This window comes from Myotis nattereri (assembly GCF_964212035.1).
Source record: "Myotis nattereri genome assembly, chromosome: 3".
Lineage (NCBI taxonomy): Eukaryota > Metazoa > Chordata > Mammalia > Chiroptera > Vespertilionidae > Myotis > Myotis nattereri.
Window position 1 is genome coordinate 43,688,089 of NC_138077.1, and position 16,963 is coordinate 43,705,051.

General features: G+C 43.3%; 1 protein-coding gene across 1 annotated transcript in view; it reads left to right on the forward strand.

Annotated features, from left to right (window-relative positions):
- MAP3K13 (mitogen-activated protein kinase kinase kinase 13) overlaps positions 1-16,963 on the forward strand; it is an 88,644-nt gene that overhangs the window by 57,863 nt on the left and 13,818 nt on the right. The window contains exons 5-9 of the mRNA XM_081086231.1: positions 1,225-1,383; positions 3,467-3,625; positions 4,008-4,116; positions 14,860-14,969; positions 16,145-16,261. Of these exons, the coding sequence (XP_080942357.1) occupies positions 1,225-1,383; positions 3,467-3,625; positions 4,008-4,116; positions 14,860-14,969; positions 16,145-16,261 (654 nt within the window). The remainder of the gene's footprint in view (positions 1-1,224; positions 1,384-3,466; positions 3,626-4,007; positions 4,117-14,859; positions 14,970-16,144; positions 16,262-16,963) is intronic.

Genomic DNA, 16,963 nt, shown 5'->3' on the forward strand with positions numbered 1-16,963 from the left:
TTTTATTGTTAAAAATAGGTCTCTAGATCAGTAAGCCTCTGAAACCCTAACTCATTGACATTCTTAAGTTCTAAACAGGCTGTTTCAAGTGAACTCCGTCTAGTGCGTGAGGATGTTACTATGTTGTATTAGTCCCAGGTTATATTCATCTTTAAAGCTGGCAAAAGCAGTTTGCCCAGGTCACATTTCAGATAACTATTATGAAAACTAAAACATGAGTTGTCTGAATCTACTTAAGCTTAGATTTATTCCTGCTTTTCCTCATTGTTAGTGGAATCCCAGGATACGACTTCCTAGTACCATGGTCCCAGGCATGATTTTAGTTGGCCATCATTTCAACAGTGTTTTGAAAGAAGTGTTTTCTTAGTGGGTTGTCTGAGACTGGCAGAGTAGAAACCAATATTTATTGAGCATGTGTGCTTTACTTATCTCATTTAATTCAAACAAAATTTCATGAGGCATTATTACAGGCCCGTATTCCTTATCCAAAACTCTGGGAGTCAGATGATTTCAGGAACAGTGCATTCATTACCTTACATCCCCAGCAAAGCCTGGGCCAGCACCCTATAATCAGCCACATTCATATATCTATAGCGAAACCTATGGTAGGCACACAAAGTGGGATAAATAAAGTGTATTTGCTTTATGCATATGAAAAAAATATTTATACACTGTTTTTACATCTTTTTGCATTTTTAAATTGTGGATAAGATATTGTGAACTGAATTGTCTCCATCTCATAGATGAGAAAAATGGCATGGAAGAATTACATAAATTGGCAAAGCTCACACAATGCTGAAGGCAGGATAAAACCAGATGTAAAAGCCCACTATGGCCCTGGCCAGTGTGGCTCAGTTGGTTGAGCATAATCCCTTGCACCAGAAGGTCACCGGTTCTATTTCAGTCAGGGCACAGGCCCGGGTTGTAGGTTCGGTCCCCAGGTGGGGTGTGTAAAGGAGGCAACCAATCGATGTTTCTCTTTCTCTCCCTTTTCCTTCCTCTCTTTCTAAAAAACATCTATATATATATTTAAAGCCCTCTATGCTATGCTGCCTCACAAGTATGAATGGTGCTGTTTCTAGTGTATCGCTAATGTCCTAGTAATATTGAAGCTGGTAAGCTGAATTCTGCAAGGTAGGGGGCAGCGAAGTCTTCAGTTGCCAATTTGAGTCATGTTTTCTATTAGTACTAATGATCTGAATATTCTCTTATTTCTTTTCAAAGTGTTTTAGTGACTCACACAGATGCAGTAAAAATTTCAGATTTTGGTACCTCTAAGGAACTCAGCGATAAAAGTACCAAGATGTCCTTTGCTGGCACAGTCGCGTGGATGGCGCCAGAAGTGATACGAAATGAGCCTGTCTCTGAAAAAGTCGATATATGGTGAGCAGCACCATCTGTACCAACTGGTAAACCTTTCCCCACTTTCACCCTGTCAGCATGTTCCTCCATCCACACTTCTACTTTCCTCAAGTAGTCTTCAGTGTTACTCTCTTCTGGTTGGTTGCAGTCCCATTTTACCCAATACGATGGTAAGAAGGGTTGGGATAGAATTACGATGATTCAGTAAAGCATCAGTTTTAAGGACCTTCAAAGAATATGCTAAACTTTCTGGAAAATGGAACGTTTACTTTAAATAACCATTTAGTACAAAAGTCTTCCTGGACTTTACATTACATAATTCTCACCTTCTTAAATAAAATACTTTGAACAAAGTTTACCTGTTTTGGTGACTCAGACCATCATGTATATCTGTGACCTACTGATGTGAATAGTTAGACATATTTGAGTTGTATAGTGCTATTTACTCTTTTATAAACACCTCTATGGGCTATGCTTTTTTGTTGGTGGTGACCTTTTTAGAATCTTTATCACTTTTTCCTCCAAATCTTTGCTATTAACAGTCTATTTCCCTGTAGCTGCTTTTTTCCATTCGTAAAATGGACTACTAATAACTTTTAGGCTAAAATAATAGCATATATTAAAATTGCATGTAACATCAGAGTAAGAAAAAGAAGAAATGTAGAGTGACTGGTAATTTGGGTAATTATTATGAATGTGTCCTCCTTAGGAATTATGCCAATTTATGTTCCCAACAGAAATGTGTAAGAGTGTTTTCTCAGCCTCACCAACAAAGTTAAACTTTTGGATGTTTGCCAACCATGTAGGTTTTTAAAAAAAGTATATTTGGAGCAATTTTAATTTGTATTCCTCTTCTTATAAGTAAGGTTGTGCATTTTTTCATGTTTACAAACCATTTGTAATTTCTTATTTGTGAACTATTTTTATCCTTTGCTAAGCTTTCTGATCTTCATTCTTATCAATTTATGAATATGTTATATATTAAGAAGATTAGCCTTTTGTGTATATGAATTATAACTACTTTTCACATTTTGTTATTTTGCTTAGAGTTTTTTTCCATGCCAGATTTTTTTTTTAATGCAGTTTAGCTTATCATTCTCTCCTTTTATGGCTTCTGGATTTCATAATCAGAAAATCCTTCACCACTTTAAGGTTATTTTTAATTCCCATGTATTTTTTCAGGAAATCTAGTTTCATTGTTATAACTAAATCTTTGATTCATTAGGAATTCATCTTTATGTAAGATAACATATAAATTTCATTTTCTCCCTAGTTGTCCAAACAGCATCTATTAAATAATCAATTTCCCCCACTGGTTGGAGATGTCACTTTTATCATATATGCAATCCCTCTATGTAGTTGGTCTATTTCTAGATTTCTCTTCCATTTCATTAGTGTAGCTGTCTGTTCATGCACCAGAGTTAATCACTGAAGCCTTATAAAATGTCTTAATATCGGTAGTGCTGGTTACCTCTCAGTGACTTTCTTTCTTAGAGTTTTCCTGGCTGTTTCCATTTTTCTTGTAGCAGTATTAGAATTTTAAAACTGGGTACACATTCAATTAAAAATGAATAAAGAGCCGAAACCGGTTTGGCTCAGTGGATAGAGTGTCGGCCTGCAGACTGAAAGGTCCCAGGTTCGATTCCGGTCAAGGGCATGTACCTGGGTTGCGGGCACATCCCCAGTGGAGAATGTGCAGGAGGCGGCTGATCGATGTTTCTCTCTTATCGATGTTTCTGACTCTCTATCTCTCTCCCTTCCTCTCTGTAAAAAATCAATAAAATATATTTTTTTTAAAATGAATGAAGAGCCCTGGCTAGTTTGGCTCAGTAGATGGAGCGTCAGCCTGCGGACCAAAGGGTCCCAGGTTCGATTCTAGTCAAGGGTACATGCCCGGGGTTGTGGGCTCGATCCCCAGTGGGGGGTGTGCAGGAGGCAGCCAATCAATGATTCTCTCTCATCATTGATGTTTCTATCTCTCTCTCCCTCTCCCTTCCTCTCTGAAATCAATAAAAATATGTTTTTTTTTAAAATGAATAAAGAACTAAAATACAAGCCAGCCTTCCTGAAACGTCTTCTATGCATGTTCTTGGTACTACTGCAGGTCCTTTGGTGTGGTGCTTTGGGAATTGCTGACAGGAGAGATCCCTTATAAAGATGTAGACTCCTCGGCCATTATCTGGGGTGTTGGAAGCAATAGCCTACATCTTCCAGTTCCTTCCACTTGCCCTGATGGATTCAAAATCCTTATGAAACAGACATGGTAAGGAATATATTTCTCCCAATATTCTATTTTACCTTCCTCCTCAAAACCATACTTAAAACTTCTTCAGAGCTGCAGGGAAGTCTCTAATGTGTATTGGGAGTGAATCGCCTGGTAGGATAAAAACCAGGAGCCTTGGAACGATTGATAAGTAAAGAGTTTAGTACATGTTGAAATAATAGGCCTTAGTAAATAATAGCTATTATTACTTTACCAGTCCTAAGGGATTATTATCAAACAGGTCACTGATGTTCATTTCATCAACACTGAGATACAGCCATGCATAGAGTCAAAAAGGCTTTCATTTTTATTAGAGTAGAATAATCTTTATCCTCCTGGACATACCTTCTGAAATGCACAAGCTGCCTTTTTCTACATTTAGGCAAAGTAAACCTCGCAACCGACCTTCTTTCCGGCAGACACTCATGCATTTGGACATCGCGTCTGCAGATGTTCTTGCCACCCCACAAGAAACTTACTTCAAGTCTCAGGTAAGTTTGGCAACTTTCTACCAGGTACTATTACTGAACAAACAGACAAGGAGCTCTCAGTGAGGAAAAAGTAGTTCTTAGAAGAGAGCCATTCTGATTCTTATAGCAATTATATAACTCCATTCATTGTGAAACAGTCACTGTGATGCTCATACATGTGACCTTTTGGAGTTTCTTGAGCACATATAGTATTCTCTCATTTGAAAAGAATGTATATCAGAATCTGGTCTTCATAATGGGTTCTGGTGAAACTGTTGAGGAGAAAAGAGGAAAAGAAGATATGAAAAGTGTAATGTACACATATGCAAATTAGAATTACTACTGAACTTCATGAACGTATTACTGTCTTTGAAGAAGAAAAAATACAGTACAGAGGAGGGAAGTTAAATGCCAGAAAGAGCCCATGGTAGAATCAGGCCCAGAGAGAGCCTTTTCTCCAACTTTACATGCCACTTAGTAGCACCAAATAAAATATCATTTAATGTGCCTGTTAGCTTTTACTGCATTACAAGCCATTCTAAAGCTTATGGCTTAAAACAGTAAGCTTTTGTTTAGCTCACGATTTTGTGGATCAGGAATTTGGGCTAGGCAGTTCTTCTGCCAGCTTTGGACTCACTCACATGTCTGCCGTCCGTTGCAAGGTCGGCTGGGAGGCTGGCAGGTTCCTGACGGCCTCATTCTCAAGTCTGACGACTGGTTGGCTATTCGCTAGAGGCCTCAGTTCTCCACGTGGCCTCTTACCCTGCGGCAGGCTAGCTTGGGCCTGTTCACACGGTGTTCTCGGGGTGACAAAGGCAGCAAGGGGCAAGCCCAATGCACAAGTGAGTTTGAAGCCTGTGTGTGTATCATGCGTGCTAATGCCTCCTTGGCTAAGCAAGTCACAGACCAACCCAGATGGAGAAATAGACATCACCTCTTGATAGGTGCAGAGAAGGGAAGAATTTGTCACTGTTAAATGAAAATGCTACAGATGTCCTAAGGATTGGTGGTCCAACCTCTATCAACATGGTTAGGGAGTGGACGGAGATAAGTGTATGTGAGGTCCTCACCCCAGACCCGGGTAATAGCAAAAGGAGTAAAATAGGGTGAAACTATGGATTTTGAAATAAGTGTGAAGATCCTAAGTTATAACTTTATGCCTGTAGGATTTCACAACAGTATTACCTAATTTCTTATCATATAGCTTTGTCTCACTCATGGTACTGTGCTTCTAAGTGAATTTTTGTAAGATGAATTCCATCTCCACATTATTTTCCAGTATCATTTCAAAGATTCATTCTCGCCCTAACCGGTTTGGCTCAGTGGATAGAGCGTTGGCCTGCGGACTGAAGGGTCCCAGGTTCGATTCCGGGCAAGGGCAGATACCTTGGTTGCGGGCACATCCCCAGTAGGCAGGAGGCAGCCGATCGATGTTTCTCACTCATCGATGTTTCTAACTCTCTATCCCTCTCCCTTCCTCTCTGTAAAAAATCAATTAAAAAAAAATTCATTCTCAGAGAAGACATCTTATTACCAATCGGTGTTTCAATCTATTCCTCGTCACCCCCCCATCTGCAGTGGGGGATGCATTTACATACCAGGAAAGTCTGTGTTAGAAAGAATACTGGACCGGGAGGGGCATCATCCTGGAGGTTAAACAAGTCCTCCAATATGTTTTACTACCCGCCCCTACCCAAGGCTCAGAGTATGTGCTTCTCAGGTATCTGACAGACATAGAGATACTCTGCCCACCAGACATTGCGAATTTCTTAATAAAGTCACAGGGCTTCTGGCAGTTCCCACGAAAAGATAAGCCAGAGACTCTTATCCTGCCCAAAGTTCCAACATACTTTCTATGGAGCCACAAACTTAGCTCTTCCCACAACTGTGTCTTTAAATATTTAATCAGGCTTGCCCCTATAGTTTTTTAGTGTTTCTAAGGAATTACTATGGAAGAAAAGTGTTTGATCTTAGAGCAGCGGTTCTCAACCTGTGGGTCACGACCCCTTTGGGGGTCGAACGACCCTTTCACAGGGGTCACCTAAGACCATCGGAAAATGCATATATAATTACATATTGGTTTTGTGATTAATCACTATGCTTTAATTATGTTCAATTTGTAACAATGAAATTGGGGGTCACCACAACATGAGGAACTGTATTAAAGGGCCGCGACATTAGGAAGGTTGAGAACCACTGTCTTAGAGAAAATAAGAGGATGTAAGAGATTGACTTCATACCATTTCCTCTGTTCCTTTTTTTTATTTTTTTTTATTGATTTTTTACAGAGAGGAAGGGAGAGAGATAGAGAGTCAGAAACATCGATCAGCTGCCTCCTGCACATCTCCCACCCGCAACCCAGGTACATGCCCTTGACCGGAATCAAACCTGGGACCTTTCAGTCTGCAGGCCAACGCTCTATCCACTGAGCCAAACCGGTTTCAGCCTCTGTTCTTTTATATGCATTCAAGTAAACTCCCTTAAAACGATTACAACTATTGCCTATCCAATTACGTGTAGGTGTGGGGCGTGGTTAAGAAATCTGTCAAATAGCTGTTAGTGCTCAGAAAAAAATCTTAGGGCCTTTTGTGAAATGAAAGGGAACAAGAGTGAGCACTTTAGAAAATCTTTCCAGCGTAGGGTATGGTTGCAACCCCAGCTTTGCTTCCTTTACTACACAGTGACTATAAAACTATGCATACCACAATTTTGAAAAGCAGTTTTTACGAGCATGCTAAGTCACAAGCTGTTGAGACAGTATAACTGTATATACTTGGAAAACTTTAATTTCTAAGCAGATTTTACTTGAGTGCTCCCAGAATATCACTTCTTACCAGTGCAACATGTTTTAAGCCCCCAACATGTGCCAAGCACAGTATGGTGCAACGCAGCACCCACAGTCGGTGTCCTCACTTGTACAAACTCACTTTTATCAGCACATGCAGTGCTAAATGTGTGAAGATGCAGCATATATAGCACAGATGAGATCAGAAAAGAAAAGGTTCTTTTGGAGCAAGAATATGAAAGGAAGAAGAAAGGGAGGGGAAGGGAAGGAAGAGAGAAGAAAAACTTGTTACATTGGATATCTTTTAATATTCATTAATTCTTCCACATTTTTCTCCCAACATAAAATTGTACTTCTCCTTAAAGAGCCCCGAAATCTGCTATCCTTGCTAGTTTCTAGAATTAGGCCCTGAGTCTAAAACCCTGTCCTATGATCCTGGATAACTCACTACATTCTCTAGACATCGGCTTACTCATCTAAACAATAAAGATAATCATATCTTCCCATCCTGGTGGAGTTTTGTTGAGGACCAAGACAATAAAAGTGCAAATGATTTGTAAACTGTAGAGAACCTCCCACAAAGCTACAGAAATTAAGCCTCCTTTGGGTTGTTACATTCTGGGTACTTTTTCTGATGACCTCCTGAGATGGATAAGATGGCAGTAGGGAATATTCATTGTACGTTGACATTATGCCACCCTCGTGGAGAAGAGCTGGTTATTTGCACATGGTTTTGCTTTGCTGTAGGAGTCTTGCACCTGAGGCCTCACCTCCTCCTGCCTGCTGACAAAATCTTATCAGCATCAGTTATTAATCAATGGTTGTTGGCCATCGTTTCCACCTCCCACCAAAACTGTCAGTCCAGAGCACTGCCCCAGCCTAAGAGAAAATGCTTCATTCATCTGTTTCGCATCAGTGGCACATGTGTGAAGACGCAGCATATATAGCACAAACGAACAAAGCAACCAATTTCAGTATAATATTAGATTCTGCCACAGCTATTGCTTCATTCTTAAGCAATAACCCATTTCTCCAAGTAGACACTTATTGCTTCTGGTATTCAATTACATTTTATATCGGTCTTTAGAAACCATTTTAGCCTGGTCCCACATCCCAGCTGCCAGATGGACCGTGTGCCCTGCTTCTAAGCTCTCCACCACCCTCTGCCTTTGCATCATTCTGATTTCCTTTTGAGTGCCACTACGACCACCATTAATTCAGGGGAGCTGCAGAGGCACTAAATTCACTGTAAAACTGTGCTGCCTCAAGAGTAGTCTTGTCATTCCCTAGCCATTTGGCTCAGTGGATAGAGCATCAGCCTGTGGACTAAAGGACCCTGGGTTCAATTCCGGTCAAGGTCCTGTACCTTGGCTGCAGGTTCCCTGTCCTTGGCTGGGGTGCATGTAGGAGGCAGCCAATCGATGTTTCTCTCTATCTCTCCCTCTCCTTTCCACTCTCTAAAAATCAACGGAAAAATATCCTTGGGTGAGGATTAACAAACAAACAAACAAAAAGTAGTCTCGTCCTGAGCAAGTAGGTGCTTAGGCTGGAAGTGGGCCCTTACGTGGGAGGCAGGAAACAGGACTCTGTGCCAATCAAGAGTTGGGCTTACCACATCTAAGTCTTTACTGACTCAGAATCTATGATTTCCTGCTACTTAGCCCCCTGAAATCCTGCTTCTTTATTCCTCAAGAGAGGCTGGAACTCATTCTTTTTTTACTTTGAGGTAAAATATCCTATATAATAAAGAGGTAATATGCAAATTAACTCTCATGCCATCACAAGCTGGCTGCCTATGACCAGGCTGGCAGGGGGTTATTGAGGGATGACCAAATGACTGAACAGCAGGCTGTGTGGGGTGACCAGGCCGGCGGGGAGAGGAGTTGGGGGCAACCAGGCTGGCATGGGGGGGGGTAGTAAGAGGTGACCAGGCTGGAGGGGGAGGGAGTTAGGGGTGACCAGGCCAGTGGGGGGGTTGCAGCTGGGGGCAACCAGGCTGGCAGAGGGGGCAGTTGGGGGCGATTAGGCTGGCAGGGGGGGGCAGTGAGGGGCAACTAGGCCAGCAGGAAGGGGGCAGATAGGGGCAACCAGGCTGGCAGGGGGGACAATAAGAGGTGACCAGGCCAGTAGGGGGGGTTAGTTAGGAGTGACTAGGCCAACAGGAAGGGGGCAGTTAGGGGCAACCAGGCAGGTAGGCAGGTGAGTGATTAGGAGCCAGCAGTCCAGGATTGTGAGAGGGATGCCCGACTGCCAGTTTAGGCCTGATCCCCGAGATCAGACCTAAATCGGCAGTCAGACATCTACCAAGGGGTCCCGGATTGGACCCCCTCCCCCCCCCCCGTGCACAAATTTTGTGTGCTGGGCCTCTAGTATATAATATAAAATTTTCCATTTTAACCATACAATTCAGGAGCATTAATTACATTCACAATGTTGTGAAACTATTGATCTGTTTCCAAAATTTTTCATCACCTCATTAAGCAATAATTTCTCATTCCCTCCTCTCCACGGCCCCTGCTAATCTCTGTTCTACTTTCTGCTTGATGAATTTACCTATTCTAGATCCTTCATTTAACTTTGTTTCACTTAGAATGTTTTTAAGATTCATCTATGTTGTAACATGCGTCAGAACTTCATTCCTTTATATGACTGAATAATGTTCTGTTGAATGGATATACCCACATGTTGTTGATCCATTCTCCTGTTAACTCAACTTCATTTTGACACCTATATTATGGGAGAGAAAAGAAGCAAGGCTTGGGTGCAAGAACTTCAATGCTATTGACTGAATAAGTGGAAGGCTGGAGAAGTCAAAAACCTAAATGTCCTCTTTATGTCCCAAGCCTGATCTGGGACATAAAGAGGATCCCATTAATGGTGATAACCTAGGTTTTACTGGATTTTTCTCTTATCTGTTCACAGGGGATGTAAGTATCTTGAGGCACCCCCTACTCCCTCCTTCCATTCTCCACATGCATTTGGGAGAAATCCCCTTAAAGAGTAGGGTGTCAGCCTCAAATGAACAGCATCTGCTCTGCTTTCCACTGGCTCTGGCTGGACACAGCAGTCCCCGCCTAGCATCTGCCAGGTGTTCCTTTATTGGATAGCACTGCTTTCTTCTAAAGGACTGTGGTCCCCGGCTGGCATCTACCAGGTGCCCCCGTATCCTTAGGGCACCGCCACCACCCATGGGAGTTGTTATTTCCTGCTGTAACTGAAGCTCTGGACTTTACAGGATTCCAAAGCTGCACATTGTCCTGTTTACACAACGAACTCTTCCTTTCCCTGTTGGCTTACACTTTGTTAAAAGCAATGGGGCAGTGCTGGTTATGGCAACATCTTACAGGTATTTTAGTGAAACAGTGGAAAGTGCCGCTCCTCCCCAGTGACGGTGGCTTTTTTATAGGTCAAGTTAAAGCAGGAGTCCTTCCTGCATGACTGTTTTCTCTCAGAGGCTCCTCGGTCTCTGTCAAATTGGCTTCACATATGCCCACACATGTCTGAGATGCAGATTAAGTGCCAGTTGGAACTCTTATTACATAAAGATTCTAAGTGTATGTGATGGAACTCCAAAATTAACATCTACCAGTCACATGATACCTTTGGGGAAAGCATGATTAATCAGTACCTGCTGTCTTCCCACACGTCCTGTTCCCTCTTCACAAGAGAGAACTTCTTTTTGGAAATTCACTTTTTTAATAGGTTTCAATCTTCAGGATGTTCTCTTTAAGTTTCCCTAACCCATATACCCATAAGCTAAATATCAAGAGGTTTATTTTCTCTAGAATTAAAAAATAAATAGGAGGGAAAAAGGGGACATATGTAATACTTTCAACAATAAGGATTTATTTTTAAGAAATAATAAATAAATAGATCTGCCATATCATATCTCATTCCTCACCACCAGATGGAGGTATTCCCTTTCCTGGTTCCTTTAAGTACTGTACTGGAATCACTGACAGGTTTTTGTATGAAGAGGACACTTTAAAGGCTAAGTTTATTCTCCCCCTTATTCTTTTTTGGTCTAACAACTCTTGATTGTCAATCTTTGGCATCTTAAAGCTCAATACTCTTTCTACCTCATGATTTTGATCTGATGATTAAAAGAACAGCATTACCTGGGGCTCAACCAAACCTGCATTTATAGCTTAGACTAGAGGCCTGGTGCACAAAATTCATGCATGAGTAGGGTCCCTAGGCCTGGCTGGCGATCAGGGCTGATCTGTGAGGTGATGGGTGGGGTGATCGGGGGGCCCCCACTGGCACCTGCCTTGGCTGGCCTGGGGCCTGCGGCCTGGGGGCAGCTCCTGTGTTGAGCATCTTCCCCCTGGTGGTAAGTGCGTGTCATAGTGACCGGTTGTTCCACCATTCAGTTGATTTGCATATTAGGCTTTTATTATATAGGATACTGTCAAAGACTGCTATCAAATAATGGACAGCACGTTCTGGACCTTGGCTTTCTGATGGCATTGTTTGGCAAGTTCAGTACACAAAAGTTAATTTTTGTCAGTCAGAGTCAACATATATATGAAGATCTAGCACAGGGGTCCTCAATCTTTTTAAGGGGGCCAGTTCACTGTCCCTCAGACCGTTGGAGGGCCGGACTACAGTTTAAAAAAAAACTATGAACAAATTCCTTTGCACACTGCACATATCTTATTTTGAAGTAAAAAAACAAACTGGGAACAAATACAATGTTTGTATTTGCATGTGGCCCGCGGGCCGTAGTTTGAGGACCCCTGATCTAGCATATTATAAATGGATAGTCAGGATAATCACTTTCTAAATAATCTATAATAATAAAAGCATAATATGCTAATTAGACCAGACAGCCAAATGACCTTCCAGACAAGCTTCCAGACGAAGCTGGGGCTGCGAGAGCCAAGCCCCTTGCATGAATTTTGTGCATCAGGCCTCTAGTTATAATATAACTTTCTCTATAAAAGTAAATGATAAATGGCATATTTGGGGAGAAACCTGTAATTTCACAATCATTAAAGTGTAAATTCTTCATGGTCTAGAGCAGGGGTGGGCAAACTTTTTGACTCGAGGGCCACCATGGGTTCTTAAACTGGACCGGAAGGCCAGAACAAAAGCATGGATGGAGTGTTTGTGTGAACTAATATAAATTCAAAGTAAACATCATTACATAAAAGGGTACGGTCTTTTTTTTTTTTTAGTTTTATTCATTTCAAACGGGCCGGATCCGGCCCACGGGCCGTAGTTTGAGGACCCCTGATCTAGCATATTATAAATGGATAGTCAGGATAATCACTTTCTAAATAATCTATAATAATAAAAGCAGCCCACGGCTGGTCTAGAGGGATCACTATAAACATGAATCTGAAGGTAATAGAATAGCTCTAGAGCAGGGGTCCTCAAACTTTTTAAACAGGAGGCCAGTTAACTGTCCCTCAGACCATTGGAGGGCCGGACTATAGTTTAAAAAAATAACTATGAACAAATTCCTATGCACAGTGCACATATCTTATTTTGAAGTAAAAAAACAAAATGGGAACAAATACAATATTTGTATTTGCATGTGGCCCATGGGCCATAGTTTGAGGACCCCTGCTCTAGAGGAAGATTATGCAATTGGAAACGTTTAGTGATGTGTCTAGCCTTCGCTGGAAGTTAGGTTAACCTCATTAGCTTCCAGGGATGGTAGTCTATACATATTTGAGGAAATATATCCTTAGATGTTTTTTGAGAAACTGCCTATGTAGACTATATTCCAACAGAGGTTTCCCTGCCCCCTAAAATTTAGATAAAATTGGCTTGAAATTACACACCCTATGGAAAGTCCAATGTCCTAACACTCCTGTGAATTCCTGGAGATTTAAAATTTCACTAGAGGCTTGGTGCACAAAAATTTGTGCTTGGGGGGGGGGGAGTCCCTCAGATTGTGCCCTCTTGAAGTCTGGGACCCCTCAGGGGATAACCACCTGCTCGCTTAGGCCCGCTCCCTGGGGGATTGGGCCTAAGCTGGCAGTCAGACATCCCTCTGGCAGCCCGGGAGCCCTTGGGGGATGCCCACTTGCCAGCGGGGAGCAGGCCTAAGCTGCAGTTAGACATCCTTAGCGCTGCTGAGGAGGTGGGAGAGGGTCCCACCACCGCTGTACTGGCAGCTGTCAGCCTGGTTTGTGACTGAGCAGAGCTCCCCCTGTGGGAGCGCACTGACCACCAGGGGCAGCTCTTGCATTGAGCATCTGCCCCCTGATGGTCAGTGTGTGTCATAGTGACCAGTCATTCCCAGTCGTTCTGCTATTAGGGTCAATTTGCATATTACCCTTTTATTATATAGGCTAGAGGCCTGGTGCATGGGTGGAGGCCAGCTGGTTTGCCTTGAAGGGTGTCCCAGATCAGGGTGGGGGTCCCGCTGGGGTGCCTGGCCAGCCTGGGTGAGTGGCTGATGGCTGTTTGCAGGCTGGCCTCAGCCCCTTCAGGGTGGTGGTCCCCCCTGGGGTGCCTGGCCAGCCTGGGTGAGGGACTGAGGGCCGTTTTCAGGCTGGTCACACCCCCTTCAGGGAGGGGGGTCCTGCTGGGGTGCCTGGCCAGCCTGGATGAGTGGCTGATGGCTGTTTGCAGGCTGGCCACAGCCCCTTCAGGGTGGGGGTCCCCGCTGGGGTGCCTAGCCAGCCTGGGTGAGGGGCTGATGGCTGTTTGCAGGCTGGCCATGGCCCCAAGCCACCCAAGCTCCCAGTGAAGGCTGGCTGGAAGCAGGTATCTGGGGTCTATTTATCTTCTATAATTGAAAGTTTGTTGCCTTGGCTTCCTCCTTCACTGGGGCAACCACGCCTCCTGCTTGCTCCAGCTCTGTGGCTGCCGGCTGCCAACTTGGTTGGGTTAATTTGCATATAGTCACTCTGATTGGCTTGTGGGCGTGGCTTGGGGCATAGCGAAGGTATAGTCAATTTGCATGTTTCTCTTTTATTAGATTAGATAGCCACTCTGGCTCTGCCTTCCTAAAATTCTTGGCCCCCACACCTGCCATGAAGTTCAGCACCTTCCTTTCTTTGATTTCTAAGAAAACAAAAACACATATGCAAAGTCAGGGTGAATGTCAACAGACTTTACTAAAGATTTGGGACATTGGAAAAGGCTTACATTTTGAACAACTTAAATCACATATTAGACATCCTTTCTCTCTTAAGTATTTTGTCAGCCTACTAAATTCCTCACGAATTTAAGTAGGCTCACTCCCAAATTCCTGTATAATTCTCTGTATTTTTATTCCCATCACCTGCTGTTTATGCCCCTTGGGTCTTCTCCTCCAAATATTTTTTCAAGTTTTTCATACACAGAACCTAAGAGGAATGCTGGTGCCAGTTGTAAAGATGATCATGTTCTCACTGACATGCACTTTTACCATACTAGAGGCCTGGTGCACGGATTCATGCACCAGTGGGGTTCCTCGGCCTGGCCTGTGCCCTCTCACAATCCGGGACCCCTTAGGAGATGTCAGATAGCTGGTTTTGGCCCGATCCCCACATGCCCCATCCCTGCCAGCCCAATCCAGACAGGAGGGAGCCCAGTCCTGTGTGTTGAGCATCTGTCCCCTGTTGGTCAGTGCACATCATAGTGACTGGTGGACTGGTTGTTGGGTCATTTGGTCGCTTAGGTTTTTATATATATAGATGGTTATCACAGCCATCTTTTCTAGCCAGGCTTTCTCTGCTGCTCTCTTGACTCGCAGAGGTGATAGCTGGTATGCTAACTGTGATGGTTCTGGTGGCCCAGGAAACTGGAAAAGAGATGGCATTGCATGTTGGACTCACTACAGAAAATGGGATGGGATATGGTGTGCAGGTACATTTTCATGAGATATTTTGCTGTTGACTAATATTAATTGAACATCTATTCTATAAAGTTCTTCAAGAGAAGCTTACAGAAAAAAAAAATCTTGTACATGAGCCTATGGCTGTATCAGAGTTTGAAACTCCTAGAATATTAACAAAGTCTAATTTATCCTCACCCAGGCTGAATGGAGAGAAGAAGTGAAAAAACACTTTGAGAAGATCAAAAGTGAAGGGACTTGTATACACCGCTTGGATGAAGAGCTGATTAGAAGGCGGCGAGAAGAGCTCAGGTCAGCTGCTTTCTCCTCCACCTCTTCGCATCCCCAGGTCTCCAGATGTTAGCAGGAACTCTCTTTGTGAATCACCACTTCACTTTCTACACACCTTTCCCTGTGCTGTTTATTGTTAATTCTCTTTCACATTTGCTCTCCTTTATATCACTGGCTTATCCTCCCCTCCTTGGCCCCTGCCACTCTGTTATCCTCTTTCATTGTATCTCTGCAATGAAGATTCCCAGAGCAATGCTGTTTGTTCACTCAGCCCCTGTCCTACGTGACACGGAAGGCCAGAAACTTATAAGATGTAGTTTTTGGTTTCAAGATGGTTATAATCTTTTAAGGAATGCAAGATATGTTCATAGATAACCACTATAATTAGGCAGGATCTGTGCCACAGATAAGTATAAATGAGTGATCATGGTATCAGCTCCCAACTGCATATTTCCATTAACAATGAGCTATACTGTATTCTTATATGATATTGTCAATACTACACAAAGGCTACAAATTATGCACAAATCCCATTCACACTTTATCTGTGACCTCCTGGCTATTCTGTATGGCTAGATATGGCCCCTAAGGATAAACCAAATAGAAAGCTTAGATTTTCCATCTCCCACTCCATCTTGGCTGAGTCATTGCATTGGACAAGGGAGCTTTTAATCTAGGGCAGTGGTCGGCAAACTGCAGCCCCTTGAGCAGTGATGACGAACCTATGACACGCATGTCAGAGGTGGCACGCGAACTCATTTTTTTGGTTGATTTTTCTTTGTTAAATGGCATTTAAATATATAAAATAAATATCAAAAATATAAGTCTTTGTTTTACTATGGTTGCAAATATCAAAAAATTTCTATATGTGACACAGCACCAGAGTTAAGTTAGGGTTTTTCAAAATGCTGACACGCTGAGCTCAAAAGGTTCGCCATCACTGCCCTTGAGTGTGGCTCTTCCACAAAATACCACGTGCGGGTGCGCACATATAGTGCAATTGAAACTTCGTGGCCACACTCAAGGGGCCAAAGATCCGCATGTGGCTCGCGAGCCGCAGTTTGCCGACCACTGACCTAGGGGGCCCTTAGGCAAATGCTTTTGAGATCAACCATTCTGGTTCTTACTTCATGAGAGCTGACTTTTGGCCTCCCCCGAGTTGGTTAATTTCACTGATCCTGTGTTTTCTTTGGTAGGCATGCTTTGGATATTCGTGAACACTACGAGAGAAAACTTGAGCGGGCTAATAATTTATACATGGAGCTGAGTGCCATCATGCTGCAGCTGGAAATGCGGGAGAAGGAGCTCATTAAGTATGCATCCAGACCACTGTCTGCCCTTGTTGATGTGGTCTATCCATCAGCAGAAATGTACTGCTCTTCCATGTTGCTGCTACTCAGAACTGGCAGCTGTCTAAGTCATTCATCCAACATTCCTTGGGGCGTGTGCATAGTCCCTGCCCCTGGGGAGGTTTCCCATTGAGTGGAGTTGCCGCAGAGCTGGTTCTAGGGAAGCATGCACTGACAGCTATTTGCCACTTCACCCTGCTGAATGGCTCAAGAAAGGGTGCCGCCCTAACCGGTTTGGCTCAGTGGATAGAGCATCAGCCTGAGGACTCAGGGGTCCCAGGTCCGATTCCGGTCGGGGGCATGTGCCTTGGTTGCGGGTACATCCCCAGTGGGGAGTGTGCAGGAGGCAGCTGATGTTTCTCTCTCATCGATGTTTCTAACTCTCTATCCCTCTCCCTTCCTCTCTGTAAAAAAATCAATAAAATATATTTTAAAAAAAGAAGGGTGCCATTTCATGGAGAGCTGGATGTTGTTGAGTGGGGGCTTATTGCCCCCTGGGGAAGTGAGGTGGCTTCTGCAAGTGGCTTAGGATATTCCTGAGAATGGCAAGAAACTCCCGGGGTCCTGACCAACACAGCAGCTACTGAAATCAGTAGGACTTCTACCATTGCATTGTGTCTCTCATGAGGTGTACTGTGGAGGGGAAGGTTAGTCTCCAAGTTCATC